This window comes from Neofelis nebulosa, chromosome 10 (genome assembly GCF_028018385.1).
Source record: "Neofelis nebulosa isolate mNeoNeb1 chromosome 10, mNeoNeb1.pri, whole genome shotgun sequence".
Taxonomy (NCBI): Eukaryota; Metazoa; Chordata; class Mammalia; order Carnivora; family Felidae; genus Neofelis; species Neofelis nebulosa.
The window spans coordinates 74,288,951-74,316,161 of record NC_080791.1 but is presented as its reverse complement, the minus strand read 5'-3'; the positions used below and the strand labels follow the sequence as shown (position 1 = coordinate 74,316,161).

The following is a 27,211-nucleotide window of genomic DNA, read 5'->3' as shown; positions in this document are numbered from 1 at the left end:
GCTTTTCAATGGAGTTTTTATTAAGTAGAAATCCATGGTATATGGACTGGGTGAAAACAAAATTTCAACTTGGTGTAAGAGTACAGGATATGACCACCACAAGTTAAGGGGACATGGGAGTTCATGTTATTCCTATTTACTTTTGTCAGAAATTTTATAATGCTTTGGAACTAGAAGCTTCTGTGATTGCTGAGCTGGCTGACTAGCCACAGGCCGTACTCAGGTATATATACCCAGACAATTGATTTCTTGGGCCTTCCTGACTCAATTCATGTGTCTCAGATATGAAATCATTTTTGGCATGCAGGGTGAGTATGGGGAAGAATTTAAGTATCTAGGATTGACCACAGCTTGAAAAAGTTAGGAGGATTTACTTAGGCCCAAGGGCCAGATGCTGGGTTACACTACAGATGAAAAAAAGGAGTCAAATTATCCCACAATTGTTATGTGTACATATATGAACATATATGTATTTCCTAGCTCTGTTCGTGGAGGGAGGGGACGATAAACCAGTAGCAAATGACACCCCAACAGCAACCAGTACACCACACCCAGATCTTGGTTTCTAAGTGTACCCAACCTTAAAAAAGATTCTGTGGCTGGGGCAGGGCAAGCATAGGATGAACCTGGAATATCTATCTCATCGTTACATAAAGTAAGGTACTCAAAAGGAGGTGCTCAAAAATTGATGAGGACATTGTCAGAAAGATATAGGAGCCAGTGGGAAGGGCGTGGGAAGGGTCTGATTGCAAAGAGGCACGGGTACATTTTTGGGGGTGACAAAATTTTTTTTTAATTGTGTCAGTGGTTACACAACTGTGTTTATTAAAATTTGCAGAAGAGACTAAAAAAGGTACATTTAATTATGTAAATTATACTTTAGTTTAACAAAAAGACAGCAACAGTTCATAACCCACAAAATAATGTAAAAACCCATGAGTCCATTCTGTTATAAATAAACACAGAAGGAAAGGGAAGCTCTTTGTCTTAGCAAACTGTCAACTGACAAATGTAGAAGGGATGATGGAATTAGAAAATCACCACTTCACCACCACCACCACAGAAGTAAGTGTTTTGGTAAGAATCATCAACGGATTCTAAAAAACTAGTGGGTAAAAGTTTGATAGGAAATAGAATATTTATATGGTCTTAAAATATCTCTCAAGATACTCATTACAGAGGGAAAAATATTAACTTTTTGGTGGAAAAACCAGATAGATACTACCCTACCCAAGTGATCAAAAGTTAGGACAAATTAAGTATGTGCCTTCTGATACGATACACTGAGGATGACACATCATTTCTATGGTATTCTTGCCCAAAATGCTTAATGTGAATCTAGTCATGAGGAAACATTAGAGAAACTCAAAGTGAGGGTATTTTACAAAAACTGGCTTTTATTCAAATATCAAGATCATGAAAAACAAAAAGAGATTGAAAAACGATACCATTTCACCTTATTTTATTTATTTATTTATTTATTTATTTATTTATTTATTTATTTATTTTTAAAATGATACCATTTTAAAAGAGACTAAAAAACATGAGAACTAAATGCAACTCAATGAACTTGACTTGGATGCTGGACCAAGAAAAAAAAAGTTTTCTTTTGCTCCAAGGGACACTGGTGGTACAACTGGTGAAATTTTTGTTAAGACTTATAGGCTGGATAATAATACTTCATCAATGTTAGGGGCACCTGGGTGGCAGAGTCAGTTAAGTGTCTGACTTCAGCTCAGGGCATCATCTTGTGACTTGGGAGTTTGAACCCCATGTCAGGCTCTCTGCTCTCAGCATGGAGCCTGCTTTGGATCCTCTGTCTCCCTCTCTCTATGCCCCTAACCTGCTTGCACTCTCTCAAAAATAAACAAACATTAAAAAAAAAATTCTTTATCAATGTTAACTTATCGTTTCTGTAATTGTACTGTGTTATTTATGAGAATGTCTTGTTTTAGGAAATACACACTGAAATATTTGAGTTTCTATCTCAAAACAGCCAGAAAACATTTTTTTGCAACTTTCTGTAAGTAAAAAAAATAAGTTCCAATATGTGGTAAGCACTACAAGACAGATGTGAACTCTGATTCAGAGTTTACAAAAATAGACAAAAGATGTGCCCCACCCCCCCACCCCCCTCACCTCCAAAACTTGTTACTGGGCATGCTGAGGATTGCTTTACAGAGACAATGTAATTTGAGTTCAGTTTTGAATAATTATTATTAGGTCCTCAGGGTCAGGAAACAGGCTAAGAGAGAAAGTATGACTTTGTTTTCTAGGCAGTTTTGTGTGTTAGGCTGGAGAGAGGACTCTTGGTTGTGTGTGGAAAGGAATGGTGGAAATGCAGCTGGAGATGTGGGTTCGGGCCAGACATAAAGATTCTGGCACACCAGATAAGGCATTCAGACAATAACTATAGCAACAAAAGGGGCCAGTAAAGGATTTAAGCTACAGGGTGATAAATTTGTTTTTAGAAAGAGAACTTGTAGTGGCATTGTGGAAAACTACTCAGGTTTGCTTAAACCAAGGTGATAGGAGTCAAGAAATAATGAAGAATGGACAGAACTTGCTGATCCATTTAAGTATGAATAAGAGCAGGGAAAAATAAAGACTAGATAATAAGATCTATTTTATATATTCTAGTTTAAGGTCATGCAAAATATTTAGACAGTGATGTCCACAGGTTTTCTGGAAATCTGGGAAATTTCCCCAGCAACACTATGTATACAGAAGGGAAAAAATTGGCACAAAACTCATTATCTTATTTTTCATTACCACCTTGAATATGCCAAATACCTTTTTCTTCCTACCTCTTTTTTTCAATTTATTTAGTGGCAATATGTCTTTAAACGCAATTAAAACAGTTTACATAATTCAATGTGTTTGTCCTCATAAACTGAGGAAATAACTAAGGGAACTTTGGTTTTCAAACAGTACAAGTCACCTACCTGAGTTAATTTGGGTGTATAAGCTTCCATTTCTTGCCTAATACTTTGAAAAGAATTAATAATGTCCTGACTTGTTGCATACTGTAGTGACTGGATTGGAGTTGGACCATGATAATACCTGAAGATTAGCAAGGAAGAAAGAAATGACTCATAACACAGAATAAAGACATGTAACATTTGTCCTTCAAATATTTTAGCAGTCTCAATATAACATTATCCCCAAAGCAAAAAATAATATAAGCTAAATAGATTTCAATAAAGTAACTTAATTCCTATATGGGCAGTAAGCAAACAGTACAGAGAACACATTTTTATCTTGGCTTTGATCATTTAGCATCTTTTTCTGAAATGCACAAAGTAAATTCTCAAAGAAAAAGATAATATATTTTTATGGTAAAGTGATTTAAAACTGGAGTGCTATACTTGCAGAATATACTCTGCAGTGACTTGTGTTATAAAACTATTGTGTCTCAGGTTAATTTAATATTGACCAAACTTACCTATCTGACTTCTTGAGGTTTAGTGCAATTGTTTTTATGGAATTATTTTTTCCCAAGTCTTCATATTCAATGGACTCTTGTAACTTCGCCTATAATTATTAACACAGCACTTTATATGGAAACTTTTCCTTACTAGAGTAATGAACATGACTGAAAAAGTACAACTCTATAGAGAGTAAAATATGAAGTCTTCCCACCATGAGCTTCAGTTCCTAGAGATAACTGCTCTACACTTGGTTGAACTCATTTTCTCACCAACCATTTACAGAATACGTTTTCCTACACTCTGACCATATTATTACTGAACCTTTAATTTTTAATAGTCTGGCAGATGAAAATGGTATCTTTTACTATTTTTCCACCACATAAGACTATTTTTTTTTTCCTAAGTAGACTTCACACCCAGCACAGAGCCCAATTCAGTGCTTGAATTCACGACCCTGAGATCAAGACCTGAGCGGAGGTCAAGAGTTGGACACTTAACTGATTGAGTCACCCAGGCAGCCAAAAGACTAATTTATTATAAGTGTTGTAAATATGTTTTCTTCCAATTGGGCGTTTTTTGGTTTTAACTATTCCTTTTTTGCTTATTCTTCTGTGGATTAATTTTCTGCTTAAATCTTTGATCCACTTAGAATTTATTTTGAAATAAGAAGGCAGGGAATCTGAGCTTCTTTTTACTAAATTATTAATCAGTCCTCTTAACACTCATTTGTAGAATAATCTGTCTTGTCCCATTAATTCTGAAATATCATGTTTATCATATATATATTTAATTCTTCCATGTATTTGGGTTTACTTCTGTACTCTTTACTTTGTTTTGTTCATCTTTCTCCTGTACTAATAACAAACTGCTAAATTTCTACAGCCTACTTTATAAGACACAAGAAAGCAATCTACATGGACATTTGTGAAAATAATTCTACAACATTTCAGCCTTTACACAGCAATGAAACCTTCCTTTTTTAGTTTTATTTTCTTAACGTTTATTCATTTTTGAGAGACAGAGAGGGACAGACTGTGAGTGGAGTAGGGGCAGAGAGAGAGGGCGACACAGAGACCAAAGCAGGCTCCAGGCTCTGAGCTGTCAGCACAGAGCCCAACACGGGGCTTGAACTCACAAACTGTGAGATTGTGACCTGAGCTGAAGTCGGACACGCAACTGACTGAGCCACCCAGGTGCCCCTTTAACAATGAAACCTTCTGGTCAACCCTCACCTGTAGCTACCAGGACTAGCATCAAAACATTTAGGTTATTAAGTAACTCTCAAAAAGGATTTGAAAACTTAGTATTTTAAAGTGTCCCTATTTTGACAGTCTGAATAGTCCTCTTGTAGTTTAGGAACAGACCTGACGGTAGAATATTCAAAGTAACACATTCATCAGCCCCACTTTACCTGGACTCAGCCTAATTTTTTACTACTTTCTCAACTCTATACCCTTCAGCTAAATTCAAGGCATACCAATATCTTCATTACTTTCCATGTATGTCAAGCTCATTTCTACCCCTGCTGTTGCCTAAGTCATGTCCCTCCCTAACCTCCCATAACAACCCAAATCCTAAACCTCTGCTAAGGCCTCGTTAGGCATCCTGACTCACATACCTAAATGAAAAATCTATAAAGTAAGGACTTTGTCTATCACTACTTCTGAATCTCTCATTCTTTAAGACCTTTTTGCAGAACATAGAGCAGACTATTCCAAACTATTGATATGAAAGAACAGAGTCAGTAATATTGAATATTGTGAAAATGCAACAAACTATGACTTTGACAACTCTTTAATTACCAAGAATCAAATGTACTTAGTGCACAGTATTGCAAAGAGTGTCACTTCCTGTATTTCTCCTTAAACTCCTCTCTATAACTTCCATTTCATTTTTTATTTTATTAACATTTATTTACTTATTTGGAGAGAGAGCGCATGCATGCATGTGAGGGGGAGAGTGAGAGTGAGAGAATCCTAAGCAGACTTCCACACAGTTAGTGTGGAGCCTAATGAGGGCTTGATCTCACTAATCGTGAGACTATGTGACCTGAGCCGAAATTAATGGTCACTCAACTGAGTTCAGTCAACTGACTGAGCCACCCAAGCGCCCCTGTAACTTTAATTTTCATTTCACTTTTCTTAGTCATTTATTTATGGCTTAAATAAGTATTTTTTAAAGGAGTACACCAAGTGATGATCACCAAGCATTGTATGTAAGTGCTGAATCACTAAATTGTACACCTAAAACTAGTATTACATTGTATGTTAACTAACAGGAATTTAAATAAAAACTTGGGGTGCCAAGGTGGCTCAGTCGGTTAAGCATTCAACTTCAGTTCAGGTCGTGATCTTGCAGTTCATGAATTCAAGCCCTATGTAGGGCTCTGCTGAGAGCTCAGAGCCTGGAGCCTGCTGCAGATTCTGTGTCTCCTTCTCTCTCACTCCTGCCCCGCTCATGCTCTGTCTCTCTCTCTCTCAAAAATAAATAAACATTTAAAAAAATAGTTAAAAACTTAAGAAAAAAAATATTTTCTTGGGTTTGTTAATTTTAAAAGTGTATATGCCTGTAAAAACATATTAAGTTACTGAAACATGAACTCAAGTTAAAAATCACCCATAATCCCTTTATGGAAAGATAACCCCTTAGCGTATATTTCTGAGGTCCTTTTTAAAAAGTTCTTAAAGTTTTTTTTACATATGAAATTGTGTCACACAGTCTGATCTGTGAACTTTTTATTTAATTCATTAATTTTTATTCTGGTTCCTATTGTAAATAACACTACTATACTTTTTTTTTTCACATTTACTTTTATTTATTTTGAGAGACATACAGAGCAAGTGGGGGACGGGCAGAGAGAGAGGGAGACAAATCCTAAGCATACTCCACAGTGTCAGCACAGAGCCCGATGCAGGGCTTGAATTCACACAACGGGCGATCATGACCTGAATCAAAGTCAAGAGTCAGACGCTCGACCAACTGAGCCACCCAGGCACCCCACAATTACTATACCTTATTTTGAAATTGTTCTTTTGATTTCGTCTTCCCTATAGACACCGAACGCTGAGAATAAGAACTGTTAAATTCATTTTTGTTTCCCACCCCTTAGTATTTTAGGCAACTCAAAAATGGTTTCTTGGGTGCCTGGGTGGCTCAGTCAGTTGAGCCTCTGACTCTTGATTCTGGGTCAGGTCATGATCTCATGGTTCGTGAGATCAAGCCCTATGTTTGGCTCTGCACTGAAAGCATGGAGCCTGCTTGGGATTCTCTCTCTCTCTCTCTCTCTCTCTCTCTCTCTCTGTCCCTCTCTCATGCATGTACATACTCTCTCTCACAAAATAAACAATTAAAAAAATTGGTGTCTTTAATTTTTTATGCACTACACTACTGTTATGGTAAATGTGAACTCCTTTAAATTCAGTAGGTCATGAATCCTTTTCAAGTTATTCATGGCTGCATCAATCTACATTGTTTGGACACACCACAGATATTATTAGGATATTTGCTATTTTTTCTATTATAGTACTGTAATGAATATTTATATCTAAATATTTGCACATCTTTACCTTTTTAAATAAGTGTCCAAAATGAAATGCTGTCCCAAAATGGACAGGGCAATAAACCTTTAAAATTTTAATATATATTGCCTGATTGCCCTCTAAGAAAACTTTATCATATTCATTTTTTGTAATTGGGAAGGAACTTTAAAAAACTGAAAGAGTAGCTTGGCAAAGTTGCAAAGAAAGAAGAAATATGGAAGTAGACAATTGTGTCCTTATTCTCTCATAGCCCTAAATGATTTCTTCAATATCTAATGAGAACACATTTCTAGCTCTGAAATGCTAGGGTTAATATAAGGCCCAAACCCTATCTTCTAAAATCATATACACAGACCTTTAGTTTTTATTCTTGTCATATTGCCTTTGTTGATACTCTTGCCCACAACACAAACTGTATGTGTAGATGTGAAGGAAAAAAAGAGAAGAAAGCCAATAAAAACAGTGAATAGACAGGAGTTCATGGCTGGCAAGTTAAAACCAAGAAAGTGTTCTTTTAAGTGTTCTATAACTTATGCCAAACACCTAATGTCTCGACCAGAAGAACTGAGTCATTTTAAATAATCAAGGATCAACATAAAGTACTAGTAAGTTATACAAGGTTTCTGGAGAAACCTGAGTTCTAAACGTTCCACACTTTTTACTCATACCCTTTTGACTGCTGGTTGGAAGCAATCTGCATCTCCAGAATTTCCATCAATGCTGCTGGGCTCACCATTTTGTTCATTTTGTGCTTCTCTTAAAACAAAGTGGGAAAAATGTTAAAAATCACAAGCAGAGGAACAATACAACTCCATCTGGCTATCTTGAAAAGTCCAGTTATTGAACCTTTGCATGTATACTTAACTGTTTCCTGAGACCTGCTGCCAGGACCATGGCACTGTGATGGTTAAACCTCTTGATGATGGCAGCATTACTATTCTCCTTTATGGATTTGGAATTAGAAGCAGATGGCACAGAAGAAATGCCATAGCCCTAGGAGAAATAATTTAGAGGATTAAAATTCAAAATAAAATTCTAGTTTTCTTACCCATTATGAGAGATATGCTAGCTGAAAAAATTGGATGATGGGACTTCATTAATTCTGAGAATTACTTAATTTTTACAGGTAAACATCTAAAAATAAGTTACAGATTAAAAATACAACATATTCCTTCTGGCTTCACAAAAATAATCTTAACCTTAAACCATGCATTTGTTTTTAAGATTTTATTTTTAAAAGTAATCTCTACACCCAATGTGGGGCTCAAAGTTGTTCACATCCTTTAGATCAAGAGGTGCATGTTCTACCGAGTCAGCCAGGTGCCTCGAAACATGCATTTTTTAAAGACCAGTTTTAGATATAGCTAGCAAAATATTAAATGAAGTAATAGAATATGGTAGGGGAAAAAAAAGCATGGACTTTGGAGTCAGATAGATATGTTTTCAAATTCTGGCTTTATAACTTTGCTAGTATTAGCGTAAGCAAGTCTAAGCTATGTAAAATGAGATACTAGAGAAACAGATATTTTCAAACATGTATTGAGTTTATGCTATGTGCTAGGCCCTATAGACAGAAACTTAATAAGATCTTGTGCCAAAGGAGCCAGTATAGTAGTTAGTGGGATGCTGGGCTGTAAGTGCACACGTAGTTAAAACTTATATGATGTGCTGTAATAGAAGAAGTAGCCAATCCCACTGGAGGAGAGCAGAGGTAGATTCAAAAAAGCTTCAAGAAGCACCATAAGTTGAATAAGTGCTTGCAAGCCAGACATAGAGACAATGATATTTTAGGGAGAAAAATCTGCTTAAACAAAGGTACAGAAGCAACAGAATACATATTATGAGTTTTTTTCTGTATTGCAGTACACTTGGAATGAAGGGTGGGCCAGGGATTGGTAAGACATAAGACTAAAGATGTAAAAGAAAAATTACAAAAAGACTCATATACCATTCATTCATTTATCAAATAATTACTGAGTGGCTAATACATGCCATGTATGGGTGACAAGCCAATACAACAAGAAGAGTCACCCTCTGACAATATAAAAAGATCACTTTTGAAAATGACTGATGGTATGAAAAAAATAAAGAGGGGTGGCATGATATAGTGACTAGATGGAGAGGAGGAGCTACTTTAGATAGAAAGGTTAGGGAAGGTCTCTCTTGAAGAAGTAGCATTTGAACAGATGTCTAAAAGATGAGTAGAAGCTAGTTAGGTGGAAGAGCAGGGAGGAGAAACAGTAAGTGCAAAGACCCTGAGGTAGAAAAAGCCTGGAACAGACCTGAAAGAAGGTGTGGCCCAAAGTGAGGTAGAAGCAGACAGAGTCCAAGTCAAGAAGAGCCTTGTAGAGTTTTGATTTTTATTTTAATTTCAATGAGAATCCATCAAAGAGTTTTACATAGGAAACTATTATGATCTGATTTATAACTCTTACTGCTAGGGGAGAATAAATTATAGGGAAAAACAGCGGAAATAGGAATACCAATTAGGAGGCTAGCGCAAGCAATCAAGACAAAAATGGTGGTAGCCTAATAGTGAGGGTGTAAGGGTACAGATGGACAGATGTAGACAAATCAGAGATGTTTTGTAGAGGACTTACTGATGAACTGAGTTTTGGAGGTGAAGGAAGGGAAGGAATCAAGGAGACTCCCAGGTTTTGGCTTGAGCAACTGTGTCTATGGCAATGTTTTGTTTTGTTTTTTACTGAGATGGGAAAGACTCAGAAAGAAACAGATATATGAGGAATAAAAGGTTCCAGTTTGGACATGCTATGCTGAGATGTCTGAAATATCTAAGTGAAGATATCAAGTAAACAGGCAGATGTATGATTTTGGGAGTTCTGGGGTTAGAGAGACCACAGCTACCTGGGATTCATCATTTCATATTCATCATCATCATATTAGTATTCAAAGCAACGGAATGAAGAGAATGTATTCAGAAGGTGACCCAAGGCCATACCTAGGACAGTTATAACACCTAGAGGATGAAAGAAAAAGGCACCAAAGGAAAAAGTGAATCAACCAAGATCTCTATTAAGGGGTTTGGTTATATATATGTTTATATATCCATACAATCAAATATTGTATAGCACTAAAAACAGAAATTATAGTAACACCTATTATTTGTTGAGTACTCACTGTGTACCACACTCTTTTAACTCTTGTAGCAATCCCATAAAGTCCGCACTTTTTTTTGTTTTGCATTTTTTCCAGAGATATAATTGACATGTAACATTTTAGAAGTTAAAGGTATAAATGTGTTGATTTGATACTTACGTGCTCCAACATGATACCCTACAGCTAACTAACATCTCTATCACGTCACATACTTATCATTTTTTGTTTCGAGGTAAGGGCAATTAAGATGCAGCAACTCTGAAGTTTATAACGCAGCACTGCTGACTCCGCTGTGCATTAGATATCTAAAACTTATTTATCTACTAGTGGCAAGTTGATACCCTTAAACAACATCTCAACTTTCCTACTCCCTACTAAGGTCAGTACTATTAACCTCATTTTATAAGAAAACTGGGCTTGAGGGCAGGGGAAAGCACTAAAATCTTTTCCCCATATTAAGCTTCATTTTTTTCGGGACGACTTCAGAGGGTCATATTTTAATGTGTTGAAATTCAGCAAGGAAGTGCCTGAATGTGGAGAATTACCAAGAAAACTAAATTTCATTAAGGAAATGACTTATCTGGGCACCAAGGGTTATTTTGTTAATTTATAATCTAGACTGTAGGTCAAAATTTTAACATTAGTTTCCTCACTTGGAGAGTACATACATGAAAATAAAGGAAAAAGTTAAGAAAAATAAGATAGGAAGGTATAAGCATGTGTATATGGCCAGCAGAAGAGAAACCAAAAGAAAGGTAAGAAAATGAAAATATAAGTGTGAAGAGAATAACTGAGGAAGGCAGGTTCCTACCCTGGAAGATACAAACAGGAATGGAATTTGCCCTAATCAGAAGGGATCGTATCTCTCTCCATGACTGGATAAATCTGTAAGTCTGGAGACACGATGCAGGGGTAGGTAGCTCACACTTGATGGTCTAGTTGTTGAAACATATTGGAGCTAGCATAGGGTAAGGGTCATGAGTGTGTTCAAGGTCTGCCAAATAGTGGGCTATGGAAAAATGCTTGTTATCTTTTCTTCATCTACTAATATTTATCCACATTTCTTTAGATTAATGTCAGCTAGAGCATAAAGCTGGACTCACAAATACATGTTAAGCCTTCACATTATTACCTAGAGAATTGCTATGTGGAAGCTAGAAAATTCTTTTATTTTTTATCTTTTTATTTTTTTTAAGTTTATTTTATTTTGAGAGAGAGAGAGAGAGAGAGAGAGAGAGAGAGAGAGAACACAAATGGGGGAGAGGCAGAGAGAGAGGGAGACACAGAATCTGAAGCAGGCTCCAGGCTCTGAGCTGCCAGAACACAGCCTGATGCGGGCTTGAACCCACAAACCATGAGATCATGACCTGAGCTAAAGTCCAACACTCAACCGACTAAAATCTTGTTACAAAAGTTTTAGCAACGCCTGTAAGTTCAATTCTCCAAGGCAATTTTAATAGCAAATAGTGCTACTAAGAAGCACTTCTGATAAATCACTCCAAATAACAGTACTTTGTGTATTTTATTCTCAGAAGTGGAATATCTACACTGAAGGCAATTTTTAAACTAGTTGAAACTAGGAAGACTGTTTTTTCTCATAAATTCTTTTTTTAACTAAAATTTATGGGGCACCTGGGCGGCTCAGCCAGTTAAGCGTCTGACTTCGGCTCAGGTCATGATCTCACAGTTCGTGGGTTCGAGCCCTACATCGGGCTCTGTGCTGACAGTTCAGAGCCCGGAGCCTGCCTTGGATTCTGTGTCTCCCTCTCTCTCTGCTCCTACCTCATTCATGCTCTGTCTCTATCTCTCAAAAATAAACAAAAGTTAAAAAAAAAAAAATTAAAATTTGTTTGTTTTGTTTTTTAGTAGGCTCTATGCCCAATGTGGGGCTCAAATTCACAACCCCTAGATCAAGAGTTGCATGCTCTACCAACTGAGCCAGCCAGGCACCCCTCTCATAAATTCTTTTGGTATTGCTTACCTCATCTAATGGTTTATCTTCCAAAGCTGTCAAGTCAAGCAGTGGGTTTTTTACTCCTAGTGAAACCATGGTTTTTAACCCTACAAAATCAATGAAATAAAAATTGGTCAAGTCTTACCTTTCTCAAAAATAAAAAAAAGTCATTAACAGCACTATAACTAGAGGACTAGAGAACAGCAAATTAAATTTTAGCATGTGAGGGATAAGCAGTTACCTTTTTCATCTATTTTGGCACATTCTGCAAAGAGGTCTTTTGACCCTGTATTTAGCCGGTCCCTGTGAAAATAATGGGACTGAAAAAAACGTGTCCAAAATTCCTTTTCTGTCATGTTGTGGGGAACATTTTCTGCATATTTCATTTTTACTGTGGAAAAAAACCGTAAGAGTTACATAGAGAGTTTCCATTTCTTAAAACTTCTTAAATTAGTTGAAATACAGAATAGCAAAAACTAGATTACTAAACTGCTCAACTTTACATACCATATATAATAATCTAATTGTAAATTTGAAATATAACTTGAGAGACTAGGTGAGGCACTCACTACCTGTATAAATCTTAACCAATTACAAACGAAACCTTATTTTGCACCAAAAGAATTAACAAGTTTCAAAGTTTTAGTAGAAATACCAAGAATCAATACCCACTAGGACTATCAGTTCAGCACACCCCAGAAGCTCACAATCCAATGAGCAAAGAGGTTAAGAGCATGGTCTCTTGAGCCAGAGAGCCTGGGTTTGAAATTCTAGGTCTGCCACTTACTATCTATGTGACCTTGTGTAAATTACTTAATCTTTCTCCATCTCGGTTTCCTCAACTGTCCTATGAGGGTATTAACACTGCCTACTTCATAGGGTTACTTGTGATGACTAAATGACTTAATATGTATCAAGGCCTCGGAATGGTGTCTGGTATGTAATATGCACTATAGAATTACATTCTTATCAGAAAGATATAAAAATTACAATGTGATACCTTGTTGAGGCAGACACAAGCCCCTACAGAAGCAAAGGGGAGATGTATACCTGACCAAAGAAGTCAGGATTTTATAGAGCTGGTAGTGAGGCAATACTTGTGTTGAATCCCACGGGGGAGTTATGTTTCTGAAGGACTAACGGGGCACAGTGAGGAAGTGAGAAGAGAGAACAGCATATGCTTTGAGACAGAACTGTTTGCTCAGAATGACTGAAGTGGTGGGGCTCGCAACCTCAGCTGCACACCTTCAATTAATAAAGCTGGGATCAAGTCATTTATACTTTTAAGATGGTTTCTGCAAGGGTAATGATTTGTGGGTTAGAAAGGTCACTTTGGAGGCAGCATGATGATGGATCTGAGTTAGCGTTGTAGAAACTATGTACTGATACCTCTGGAGCAGGCCATCTTGTGCAGGTTTGCTGAAGGGTAAATAGAGTTTAAGAACCACTGATGGAAGAATGGAAAAATCATCATACCAATGAACTGATGACAGCACATTATATACTAAGCCCTTAATAACTACTATATGTCAGATGTTGGGTAAGTACTTCACGCTTATTTTATTGCACTTCATCAGGAATAAAGGTAAAGCTTTCTTTTTTTTAAACTAACAACTTTGACTTTTAATAATGGAAACAATTTGCCATTCCAGAATCAACTGTAGGGAAGAAAAATCTCCCCTAAAACAATAAACTCAATAAAATCGTTAAGTACTGTAACTTTTTTACTTTGGCTATTTAAAATGCTCCCTTGCAATACTTGTTTTTCACTTAAGTATTACTACTGAATTCATCCAAATATTTCTACTATGTGGAAAGACTGACTCTTCTTACCTGCTGGATAGGTCCTAAATATGGACTCAATGATATCAGAGGTTAAATTGTATCTCAGACCATTACATCCATCTGTTTGGGGCCGGACATCAGCCTAAAATAAAGACCACACGTATATATTTACTAGAATATTGGGGGAAGACGTGTAAACATATAATAGACACTGGACAAAGGTGGAAAAATAGACTTTCTGAATAAACTAGAGAGACAGAAATACGTCCCTCACCTTTATTTTTGGCATAGAGATAGGGCTCAAAGAAGCCTGGCTTGGTTTCACATAGTCTTACTGATGTGAAATCGGTTTCCTTGAAAATTCAACATGGTCAAATAGGTATGTGTACATGTGGCCAAAGGAAGATAGCTAGTGGAGCTTTAACATAACACTTGTACAGTTACCAAAACAACTATAAACCTTGGTTACTAAATAAACAATTATCTGATTGGTTTCTTTCTTTTTTTTACTATTTTATTTTTTATTTTTTTTAATATGAAATTTATTGTCAAATTGGTTTCCATACAACACCCAGTGCTCATCCCAACAGGTGTCCTCCTTAATGTCCATCACTCACTTTCCCCTCCTTCCCACCCCCCATCAACCCTCAGTGTATTCTCAGTTTTTTTAAGAGTCTCTTATGGTCTGACTGGTTTCTTTAGGAAAGGCCTCGTTCATTCAATTTACTACTAAGTGCCCAGAAAGATGCTAAACATATAACTGGTACTCAAACTCTTGTTAAATGCATAAACACTGCTTTGGTTCCACCAAAGCATAGACTACATGAATCCCATTTTCTAATTCCACAGGAAGGGTATTCTCAATCTTTCACTAAAATACATTTTACAAGTCTTACTTTTTCTGTCATACCATGGTCATTTCACATTTAACTCTGCATTTATATATATAGCAATCATAAAATAAAGTATCAGAAAGCCCTAACTTTAAAAGAATTTGGGGAAACAAGTATTAGTCCAATTGCTAAAAGATTCTCTTTTATTAAACTCCACTTAATTTCCAGCATATTAGGGTCAAGTCCAAAATCCAAAAAAAGTTAACTGGCAAGAAGAAGCATCTATTAAAAAAAAATTTTTTTTTAACGTTTATTCATTTTTGAGAGAGACAGAGTGTGAGTGGGAGAGGGGCAGAGAGAGAGAGGGAGGGAGATGCAGAATGCAAAGCAGGCTCCAGGCTCTGAACTGTCAGCATAGAGCTTGATGCAGGACTGGAACTCTTGAACCGCGAGATCATGAGCTGAGCCAAAGTCGGACGCTTAACCGACTGAGCCATCCAGGGGCCACAAGAAGCATCCATTTAAAAAATACTGCATCTATTTTTAAAATACTTTAGAATACCATGGATACCAAAGTAAATATTGATTTGCTTTAAGGAAATGCTAAGTTTTACAAAAGAAATGGCATTGCTAACACATATATCAGAGTTTTCTTTTTTCCTTCAGAAATCTAGAAGGGTCACATACCAGAAATGCTGCAGAAATGCCAACATCCTGCTTATGATTGGATGTAGAAGAACTCTCTGTCGCATTTATATTTAAACGATTGGCCCAGAATTCCTCAGCACTGATCACTTGACTCACAACAAGGTCTTTATAAAGCTGAAACAAAACAGGATCTTCTTGCAGCATTCTGGTGATAGAATATATTGAATATATTGAACTTCTAGAATAAAACACCATTTATGTTAACACTTTAAAAAGACTTAAAAAAAAAAAAAAAGGACTTTAACAACACAAAACAGTGAGACCCACAACTTTCATTTTATGATGATGGAGCAGCAGAGGTCATTTAGTTCATCTCTTAATAATTCAAACTAAAAAAAAAGCTTTTGGAGGAACAAATGAAGATAAATGGAAGTAAGTCTGAAGAAGCAAAGCCTAAATTCTCTGAGGGTTATTGGTGTTATTCATCTCAATATCCCAGTGATACAAAGGTCACTATGTCTGTATTTGTATTGTACTGTATTCTCTTTTATAAATAAAGATGAAAGGGAAAGAGAAAAGGTATGCTTGAGATTTTCTGGACACTAATTTTTCACAGTGATAAGCACTTGGAGACTTAAGCATGGATGGCCTGGAAAATACTGGCAATGGAGTAATTCACCTTATCAGAAATTCTCATTACTTTACACGCTTTCTCAACTTTTTTTTACAGCGTGATTTTTCAGGTTTCTCATTCACAAACACATTCCTAATAGTTCAGTGTCCTCTGTGACGGAGAACTGGAAGAAGGAATTAAAGGACCTTGGCACCTCTGAATCTCAGTTCTGTTCCTCACCCGATTATTAGAGTTGAGGCAGTTAATTTAATGTAGCACAAGGGTTAAGACTTAACAGCTGTTACTCTACTAAGAGACTGGAGAGAATCTAGTGTCCCTTCAAAAGGCTATTCTTTTCCTCCTTCACCTGTTTTTCTCTTCCAGTTCTTTATTTGCTTTCCTCTTGAATTTGGGCAGCAGCTGCTGAAGAAGGTCTTTCACTGCATCTCGCTCTTTCACAGCTGTGCTTTCATTGGAAAAATGGAAGTTAGTTGTGTCCCCTGCATGCAACACCAGCTGAAGTTGAATTTTAGCTTTTCCTTCTGGACTAATTTTCTGGCCTAAAAAGAAACATGAGACAAATTAGATGAGGACACCCACATTGTGGAAATCGTTCTACAATACACCATTTCTCCTCCCAAGAAGATTCAGAATTCCTTTGGGCTTTAGCTGCCCTGTTCCAATCTTAATGCTTTTGCAGAAATGAACTCTTCTCAAATAATCCCATATAATCAGAGCATAGTTTAACAAATTCACCGCTAACACTCTGCTTCCTTCTTCAGCACCCTCTTTGTGTGGCACTTCTCACCCACTGCTTCCATCGCCAGATATTAAAGGGCTTTTGTTTCCACTCAACTGGGGAAAATCTCCAAATAGCCAACTAGGAGTCCTGACCGTGAACAGCTACCTCCAATCATCATTATCATAAATAAAAATGATTTGTCCTAATTCAAAAAGCTCCAAATCACAGCCCATGTCTTACTTAATTTTACATTTGAGAGATCTGGTGTCATCACTTCAACCAAGTGATCAAACTTTATCTCATCCAGAGTCGGACAACCTGACACTACAGGCTTTCTCAGGGAATAGAATAGTAAGTAAAGACCACCACCTATGTGTTGTTCTTGCTGCAAATGTTTAACTTGAGTATAATCAAGCCTGTAAACTTTTCAGTTTATAAGAAACACAAGTATGCATGAAAATAATTTTCAAAAAACCTTGAGAGGATAAGCAGACATAATCAGAATGTATGATATTTGACAAGTCTATAAAGACTGAAGGTACTACAACTACATATGTGAACCCAGACTGGATAGGGTTTAAAAAAAAATCATTACTACAAAAGAACATTACTGGGACAACTGGGGATTTAACAATGTCCTGGATGTTTACTATTAAAATTTTCTCAGTGCGAAATATTACAAAGCAGAGTGTATGCACACGTAAGTCAGATATATTGTATAGTATGCATTGTACCATTCTTAAAATTTTTCTGCAACTTTGAAAATTTTCATAATAAATAGATGTTGGGAACCTCAAAATACATCCACATTATAGATAACTTGTACTCTTAAAAAGTGGGCCTCACGGCAACAGTAGTCCTTGTCTTCCACAGAGGGAGAGGGATGGAGGGGTTCTGTCTCATGAAATGGGAGACTCATGACAGTGCGAACATGCTGCCTAGAGCTCATGGTCCAAACCACTTACTAATCCCTAAACAAACTTTTTCAATCAAGATGCTGCTTCCAGGCCAACAGTCTAGATGAAATATCTAACTACCAAAAGCAGCAATACGGAGCAATGTAGGCTTTCAGCCAGCCTATTGTGGCTTTCCATTTCTCCAAAACAAACCATCACTCCTTTTTATTCATCTTTTCTCAGTGACTGCTGTAGCCTTGCTCTAGCTTGGCTCTTGCCTCTAAGAGGCCTATTTCTGAAGTTCTGTAATTAGCTAACCTAACTGCTGATTTTCACCTTAGTAATTTATTACCGATAATTTTCAATGGCTTCTTTCAGAAATGGGCTTTATTTCAAATATTCAACTTAAAATGAATACTGATCTGGTGCAGATCTAGATTTGAGTATGTGCTCTCCTTCCCAATAACAGAATTGTCAAGAAATAGGAGAAGGGTATATTCTTTATTGTACGTTGTGGGTATCACAACGAGTGCATGTTTTACAGAGCTACAGGACCAACTTCCTGTTGAAGAGAAATGCTAACAGAGGAAGTTCCTAATTTATGAGTCTCTTCTGGTACAAATGTTAGTTTGTAAGAGTACTATGAGGAACTTGGTGAGTCACTTTTCCACAGAAACAAAGTTTTAAAAGGAGGTAATATTACCAGAATAGCGGACAAAAGACCAGACAGCTTAGGCAGTACTTTAATTATGATGAATTTCAAACAGTATTTCCTTTTGAAAGTAAAAATTCTAAATTATTTTAGTGAAAATGGATGAAAATCTTGGTCATTTCCAGCAGCAAAGTTGAGGTAAGTCCTTAGGGCAACTGTTCACACACAAAGGACATTTACAAATCTAGCACCTGCAAGGTGAAGAGTGTCTTATTTTTTGAGGTATCACATTCCTTGAAATCTACATAAGATTTTATCTTGGAGAAGAATTTTATATCCAAGAAAATAAATGAATCCATATTAAGGTCACAGTTCAGATACCATAATTTGTTAAGGATACTGTGCTCTGTATTTCTCCTATCTATATCCAATAAAAAATTGAGTCTATCTTCTCAACAGACAATGGCCACATAACCAAAGATTAACTACACAACTTGCTTAAACAATACAATTTCGTTAAAGGGCAATCTGGCATCAACCAACATTTTAAATGCATGAACCATCTGAATCAGTAAATCCACTGCAGGGATGTATCCCACATATACAACCTCACAAAGGTATTAGTACACAGACCTATACTGCAATACTGTTTGCAATAAAAAGAATTCTGTAAACTTCCTAACTGTCCTTCAAGGAAACTGATTAAATTATGATTCTATATCCATTCAGTGGAGTATTATGCAACTCTTAAAAGTGGTGATGTGTGGAGACTTTTACATCATGTAGATTCACATGTGTAAAACTATATAAACTTTCATTATTATAAAGTGGGAAAGGCAGGTTACAGAATAACATACGTTCAGCGATCCCACTTTAACATTATTTGCATACAGCTGGTGTTTTGGACACTATAGTAAAAAAATCCACAAAGATCGTATAAGCAATCTTCTTATAAAATTATTAGCAAATGTTACATCAGGCCTTAGTATAGCTGACTTACATTTAATATCTGCATACATATGGCTGATTGTAAATCTATCTTTGCCTTCAGGTGCCCAAGCAATCCTTTCTGCCATGAGGTATAAAGCTCCATCTTGCTTCTTTTGACGCACCTTCTTTACAATTAGCAAAACTTCTTCAGATGAAGTTGCCATGATGCCTAGAAAGTGCTAAGAGAGACAAAAGATTTCACATCTCAATTAGGATCAAATTTGTTGACTTTTGGAGTCCTTTCCAAATTAAAAAAAAAAAAAAAAGGTTTTAACATTTATTTATTATTGTGAGACAGAGACAGACAGACCGTGAGCAGGGGAGGGGCAGAGAGAGAGGGAGACACTGAATCTGAAGCAGGCTCCAGGCTCTGAGCTGTCAGCACAAAGCCCAACGTGGGGCTTGAATTCACAAACCGCGAGATCATGCCCTGAGCCGAAGTCGGATGCTTAACTGACTGAGCCACCCAGGTGCCCCTGAGTCCTTTCCAAATTTAAACCTAAATTGATACTAAGGAAGAAAAAAGTCCCTGATTCAAAGTTGAAGATAAAGTTGTATAGCATTATCCTTTAAAATAAAATTTAATTTGCTCATTATCACAGGTTTGAATTTACACAACAGTTTATGACATTTGGCAGTTTTTAAACCATTTCTACATATTCTAATCAGAGTATTTTCAATTTACTTTTAGTTCCTCAGTAATATTCTTAAATCTTAAATGTATGATTTGACTATAGGTATGTTGTCTTTAACCTACATTTAAAATTGTAGAACTTTAGGGGCGCCTGGGTGGCTCAGTCGGTTAAGTGGCCGACTTCGGCTCAGGTCATGATCTCGCGGTCCGTGAGTTCGAGCCCCGCATCGGGCTCTGTGCTGACAGCTCAGAGCCTGGAGCCTGTTTTAGATTCTGTGTCTCCCTCTCTCTCTCTGACCCTTCCCTGTTCATGCTCTGTCTCTGTCTCAAAAATAAATAAACGTTAAAAAAAAATCATTAAAATTGTAGAATTTTAGAATTACGACTCTACTGAATATTTAGTTCAATTTTGTTTCAACTGAAACAACTAAGAGCCACACGGCTGACCTTACCAGAACCACTCTCAGAGCTGAAACCACACCCACATTTCCTGATTCCTGGTCTAAGTTTCTTCCTGTGTACTTTGAAAGAAAACCATTAATACTTAACACCTCATGCAACAATGTGGATGGAACTGGAGTGTAATTATGCCAAGTGAAATCAGAGAAAAATAAATGTATGATGGAATCATATGTGGAATTCAAGAAACAGATGAACATAGAGAAAGGAAAGGAAAAATAGAGAGGGAGGCAAGCCATAAGAGACTCTTGAATACAGAGAACAAACAGGGATGCTGTAGGGGTGTTGGGTGGGTGGACAGGCTAAACAGGTGATGGGCATTATGGAGGGCACTTCTTGGGATGAGCACCGGGAGTTATATGTAAGTAATGAATCACTAAATTCTATTCCTGAAATCGTTATTGTATTATACGTTAACTAACTTGGATTTAAATAAAATTTAAAACATTAAAAACAAAATAAATAAACATTAAAAAAATAATTCTACTTAAAAAAAATTAACACTTCAGATGCTACTTCCCCCACCTTTTAACAATCAAATTGTCTTCAACTGTTCTCCAGGTCTTGGCCAAAGATTCACTTGTACTTGGCTAATTCATTACCTAGGAAACAGCCTTTAGTTACCTCCACCTCCTTCCTCCCCAGTTCTGGGGAATCTTAAATATTCAACTGAAATCCTAGAGGCTTAAGTGTGGCTGCCTGGAATATGAGGCTGAAAGGGAACTTGAAGCTATAAGGGCTTAACAGGAAAGAAGCCATGATTGATGGTGATGTCTGCTATGGGATGAGATGGGAAAAAGTGATAGCACAAATACCCCATATAGGTCATTTCCGGTGAAGTTATGACTAAGATTTTATTCCCAAAGAAATGATTCAAAGTATAATTTTAAAACAGTAACTTCTTCAGATATAGTTTAAAATATAATTTTAGAGAAATTTGCATATCTAGATATTTTAAGAATTAAATTTGCCCTGAGAAAACAAGTGAAGTCTTATTGAAACATTTTTCCTGGAGGTTAAAACAAATGGGAACAATGAAATACTGGATCTGCCATTAGTTATTCAAAATAATTGAGGAATGTTTTTTTTTAATTGTTTTAAATTTACATCTGAGTAAATTAGCATATAGTGCAATAATGATTTCAGGAGTGGAACTGAGTAACACTTCTATTTGGATTAAGTGGGAAAGTAAGCATCAGAAGAATGGCAGGCATTAAAAATAATGGAAAACAGGGGTGCCTGGGTGGCTTAGTCAGTTAAGCATCTGGCTCTTGATTTCAACTCAGGTCATGATCTTGCCATTTGTGATATTGAACCCCGTGTTAACTGGCGTTGACACGTTACATTAGTTTCATGTGTATAACATAGTAATTTGATGAGTCTATATGTTATTTTATGCTCACCACAAGTGTAGCTACAATCAAAAAAGTCATTCAAGCAGGAATTTAGAAATAAAAAATACAAATTAAAAAAAAAGCAAAATCTTAATTTCTCTGAAGTTCATTTCCTCTATTTTGAGTAGTCAAATATTCCCTTTCATAGGTACCCTTACAGGCTACTCTACCCCAGGAATGGAAAGAAAAATGGTCAATGTGAACACATTTATTCAATAAACGTGTGCTGAGCCAACAAGTCTAGGGTTATCAAAGATGAATGTGTGACAATAATGATTTCTGCTTTCAAAGAGGTTCCAGTTAGCAAGATTATTTGTGTGTCAGTGTATACAAATAAGAACACGTGATGCTCCAAAAGAGAGATAAAAAAATGTTCTGAATTAGGACTCAGAGGCCATTTCTTCACAGAGGATACTTCTTTTATAATAGATTTTTTAGTGCAAATAAAAAAAAATTGGGGTATAATTAACAAATCATCAAAATACATACATCTTAGGCGGTCTGTTTGATGTATTTTGACAATTGAATACACCCATGCACCATTACTTGAAATAAGAGAACATTTCCACCACTCCCCAAGATTCCCTCATGTTCCTTTCCATTCAACTCTCTTCCTCTCCCCCTCCAGCAACTATTTTCTGATTTCTATCACCACAGATTAGCTTCTGTGTCTTCTGGGTTTTCACAGAAATGGAATCACATACTATGTATTCTGTCTCTGGCTTTCTGCCTAATCTGTTTCTCGAAATTCACCATATTATCACATATATCAGTAATTTGGTTTTTTTACACTTAATAAGTTAGTTATGAATTGGGTCTTGAATGAGGATTTTGACAGAGAAAGGGAAATAGGCATCACAGGCAAAGGGAATGCTTTGGGGCAAAGGCTTGAGACTCTGGGAATGGTAAGTAGTTTGCGCTGGATGTAGTATAAAGTTCATGATAAAGATCAGTGGGCTGTGGAGTTCGGTGGTTAAGACGGAGACAGTCCAGAATGCCACCTTATGTGGTAGACAAGAAAAAACCTCTAAGGACTTTTGAATAGGGCAGCAATTTCTATTTTAGGAAATGAATCTGTGGATAGTATGAGAGAGACTTAAGAAAAGGACTAGTAGGGTCTGAACCAGGCTGGTGGCAGCAAGAATGGAGAGGACAGAACGAGGAGGAATACTGAGGAAGCAGGATAAATAGGCGAGTGCTGAAGGAGGTGTCACAGCTGCTTGCTCACACCCCACTCCTAAGCCCTACCGACACGAGTACAGTGGAACAGGTTTGAAAGTGAAGACAAGGAATTCAGTTCTGGACATGAAAAGTGTGAGGTGCTGTTGAGTCATGCAGGTGGAGATTAATTAACTTGTTTTTCACTTGCCACTGAAAACACTTCCTTATGTTGTTTTATAATCTCCAGTTTGGATATCTATAAAACATATATGATAAAGGTTAAAATTCTTAACATATACATATGCCATCTTTTAAATGATATACTTATTTAATATCCTCCTAAGATTTTCATTAGAGAGTTACTGCTGCTTAAAAAGTTTAAAAACCACTGTTTCAAAACACTATTTAATGACATGAAAAGATACACTGTCAGGTGATCAAAGAAAAAAAAGCTTGTAGTTTGATTCTATATTCTTAAATTAAAAAAAAAATATCTAAAATGTACTCAAGAGGCGCCTGGGGTGGCTTGGTCAGTTAAGCGTCTGACTTCGGCTCAGGTCATGATCTCACGGTTTGTGGGATTTAGCCCTGTGTCAGACTCTGTGCTGACAGCTCAGAGCCTGGAGCCTGCTTTGGATTCTGTCTCCCTCTCTCTCTGTCTCTCCCCCGTTCACGCTGTCTCTCAAAAATAAATAAATCATTAAAAATTTTTAAAAAATAAATAAAATGTACTCAACGTGGCGAGCCTGACTGGCTCAGTTGGTAAAGCATGCAACTCTCGATCTCAGAGTTGTGAACTCAAGCCCCACGCTGGGTATAGAGCTTACATTTAAAAAAAAAAAAGGGTGCCTGGCTGGCTCAGTCGGTTGAGCCTCCGACTTCGGCTCAGGTCACGATCTCACGGTCCGTGAGTTCGAGCCCTGCATCGGGCTCTGTGCTGACAGCTCAGAGACTGGAGCCTGCTTCGGATTCTGTGTCTCCCTCTCTCACTGACCCTTCCCCGTTCATGCTCTGTCTCTGTCTCAAAAATAAATAAACATTAAAAAAAAAAATACTCAATGCCTAGTATGTGCCAGGCACTGGGCTAATTTCTTTATAGGTATTAACTCATTCAGCCCCAGTTAACAATCCTGAGGTAGGTTATTAGTCCCATTCTGCAGATAAAGGAAACTGGGTCTAAAAAAAAAATCAAGACGCTTTCCCAAAGCATCAAGGAAGTAGCTAGGTTTCAATGTGGGTCAGTCTGACCTTGGACTTCCACCATGCTATTTTGCAAATACATATGACTTGGAGGAATATACACCCAACTTCACAGTGGTTACTGATGGGTGACAGGATTACAGATGACTTAAATGTTCTTTTTGTTTTCTGGATTATCTATATTTTGTAATGAAAAGAGTAGCATTTTAAAAAATATTTATTAATTTATTTTGAGAGAGAGAGAGAGCATGCCCATGTGCATGTGGGGGAGGGGCAGAGAGAGAGAGAGAGACAGAGAGAATCCCAAGCAGGCTTTGTGCTGGTGGCGCAGAGCCTGACATGCGGCTTAAACTCTCCAACTGGGGCTTGGACTCTTGAATGGTGAGATCATGACCTGAGTCGAAATCAAGAGTCAGATGCTTAACTGACTGAGCCACCCAGTTGCCCCAAAAAGTAGTTATTTAAAAAGTCTTTCCAGGGGCGCCTGGGTGGCGCAGTCGGTTAAGCGTCCGACTTCAGCCAGGTCACGATCTCGCGGTCCGTGAGTTCGAGCCCCGCGTCAGGCTCTGGGCTGATGGCTCGGAGCCTGGAGCCTGTTTCCGATTCTGTGTCTCCCTCTCTCTCTGCCCCTCCCCCGTTCATGCTCTGTCTCTCTCTGTCCCAAAAATAAATAAAAAATGTTAAAAAAAAATAAAAAAAATAAAAAAAAAGTCTTTCCAAGAGTTTGTTCCCTATCAAATCACAGGCTTATAAGGTAACACAGGAAAGTGTTGCAGGTATTAGTGTGGGTAAGAAAACAATTGTTATTTTCAATTTCTGTAATAAGTGTATATGAATTTATTCACTTTAAAAATTTAATGTACAAAAGAAATTTCATATATGTATGGAACTAATTAATACCTTAATATTAATTTTGATATTCATTATAATAAACATTATAGTAACTTAAAAAAACAATTTGTATTACTTGAAATTATACGAACCACATTTTAGGAAACGTGAATTAAAATCTGAAAGATAAGAGGGGAGGTTTTGTCGACACAGAGAAAGCAGATAATTACAAAACAATTTTAAGTATGTCCATATACGGAGGAAAAGCACTGAAGGAGTTTCCAATTAACTGGGCTTATAAGCACAAATAAAGTATAAGCTTCGGAAAAGAACAGAAAAACTTCTAAGATAGGAAGGTAAGAAAGAAAAGATGAGTGAAGACAGAGAAACTGTAAAACGGAGAGGAAGTTAGATGGAGAGAAACAGCCACTTGGGAGAACACTGAAAATAAGTCAGGGGTAAGTAACTGAACATTGGAATGACTAGTCAGTGGTCTCATAGCTAACTTGCTTGGCAAATTTCCTTGTTCATCTATAGCACCTCTGTTAATTGTACGAGGACCAGTTTTAGAAAGTTTAACAGAATCAGTGGGGCTATCCTACAAAGCCCTACATGGTTTTCAGATGTTTCTTGAAGATGGCTCCTTGGGTGGCAAAAAAATTCTTCTTCCCAGTAGAATTCTAGAAGGGCCACAGAATATTTGTTCATGAAAAATATCAGTTAGTTCCATTGAAACAAATTGACCCGATGAAGATCTAGCTTTACTTAAAAGATTTACATTATGAAACCATCTGCCACTTCTTTAAATACCAAGATCCTCTAGTAAAGACATTAATTCATTTGCAGTTAAATATTTGCCTGAAGGTAAATGTACATGCTTTGCTCTGAGCCTTTGCACATTCTCCTCCTCCTTTCCTATCACCTGGCTTTTACTCATTTTTTTGTCTACTCTAAGTTTCAAAGTTACTAGGCAAGACCTTCCATTCTTTTCTTGATAGCACTTAACACAACTATAATTAATTTTTAAAGTAGTTCTTTGAATTGTCTGTCTCCCCTGACAGACTGCAAGCTTCATAAAGGGAAGAGGATGCATGTGTTGTATTCACTGCAATACAGCACCCAGCAGCATATTTAGCCCATAGGAAGAGTCCAATAAACATCTGTGATTATCTATTTAAGATATTTGGTGTTAAAATAACACCATTCTGGTAAGATACATAAGACACCTTCATACATATATCCTTGGCTAAACTCCAGGAAGCATTATAGCTCTCTACTCAGAGATCACAGTATCATTCCTCAGGGATTCCAATAACTGGGTTTTAAGGAAACAGGGATAGGAAAAATTTCAAACTATTCAACAGAAATCTTTAAATTGCATTTCTCTTCTAATATGCACAGATAAATGGGGCAGAAATAAGGACAACAAGTGAACTATAAACTCCACATCACCCTCTAAAAGGAGGATTATTAGAGAGAGCTGCTGTATCTGCCAGGATACAAAATGGAGATCTGGAATGCTGCTTGCTATGAGGCAATCCAAAAAAATTTTAACAATCCAGCATTACAGAGAACAGGACCTTGGAAGTATGTAAAAAGTGACCAAAATTTACCATTTCAATGAAAGTTACACACACAATGAAGCTATTAAGGGGAGTAACTGATGTAGCAATTTTAAGACCAAGCACTTTTTCATTTTTACAGCAGTGCAGGGAGAGGCAGAAGGAGGAAAATGCGACAGACACAAGACAGAACGAAATGTATGCTCATATTCACTAATAAATACTGCATGCTGACAAGAGTATAATATCCAAATCAAGAGAAGAGCAATCAGTCTGTAATCAAAGTGGGGAAGGGAGGGACTTACTAGTTATTAGCTGGATGCCAGATACTGCCACACTAAAGGCAAGCTAAGAGAGAAAAGAGGAAGGGCACAAGGGACCTCCTCCAGCAGTATCCACAAGGTAGAAATACTGGTCAAAATGCTAGGAAAGCTCAATGGTAGGGGAAAAACCTAGCAGCACAGAAAAGTAAGGCTAAAAGGTGGAAAGATTAACCAGCAGGGAGAAGATATATGCCTCGAGGGCAGTATGTGCAGGAAGCTGATCATTTGGTTTATTAAACCGATTCCTCTCTGCACCAATCTTCCTAGTATTTTTAAAGAGCCCTCTCTGCATTTGCATGAATAATTTTTTTACAGTTGCACTACCATATATATTTAATATCACCTAGGAGAAACTCAAACTTTCAATCTGCTGCTAAATGTCAGCTGAGTGAGGGTAAAGGACAGGTTTAATAGCCCCAAATTGTCTCTCCCTCCTTCCCAAATGAG

The 27,211-nt window shown here is 37.0% G+C and overlaps 1 protein-coding gene across 1 annotated transcript in view; it reads right to left on the bottom strand.

Moving 5' to 3' along the window:
* Positions 1 to 27,211, bottom strand: part of GTF2H1 (general transcription factor IIH subunit 1) — a 36,899-nt gene that overhangs the window by 8,393 nt on the left and 1,295 nt on the right. Inside the window, exons 2-11 of the mRNA XM_058688414.1 lie at positions 19,211 to 19,379; positions 16,288 to 16,480; positions 15,347 to 15,512; positions 13,875 to 13,968; positions 12,283 to 12,432; positions 12,069 to 12,148; positions 7,836 to 7,963; positions 7,639 to 7,726; positions 3,446 to 3,534; positions 2,946 to 3,063 (exon numbers count right to left, since the gene is read on the bottom strand). Of these exons, the coding sequence (XP_058544397.1) occupies positions 2,946 to 3,063; positions 3,446 to 3,534; positions 7,639 to 7,726; positions 7,836 to 7,963; positions 12,069 to 12,148; positions 12,283 to 12,432; positions 13,875 to 13,968; positions 15,347 to 15,512; positions 16,288 to 16,480; positions 19,211 to 19,364 (1,260 nt within the window). The 5' untranslated portion in view covers positions 19,365 to 19,379. The remainder of the gene's footprint in view (positions 1 to 2,945; positions 3,064 to 3,445; positions 3,535 to 7,638; positions 7,727 to 7,835; positions 7,964 to 12,068; positions 12,149 to 12,282; positions 12,433 to 13,874; positions 13,969 to 15,346; positions 15,513 to 16,287; positions 16,481 to 19,210; positions 19,380 to 27,211) is intronic.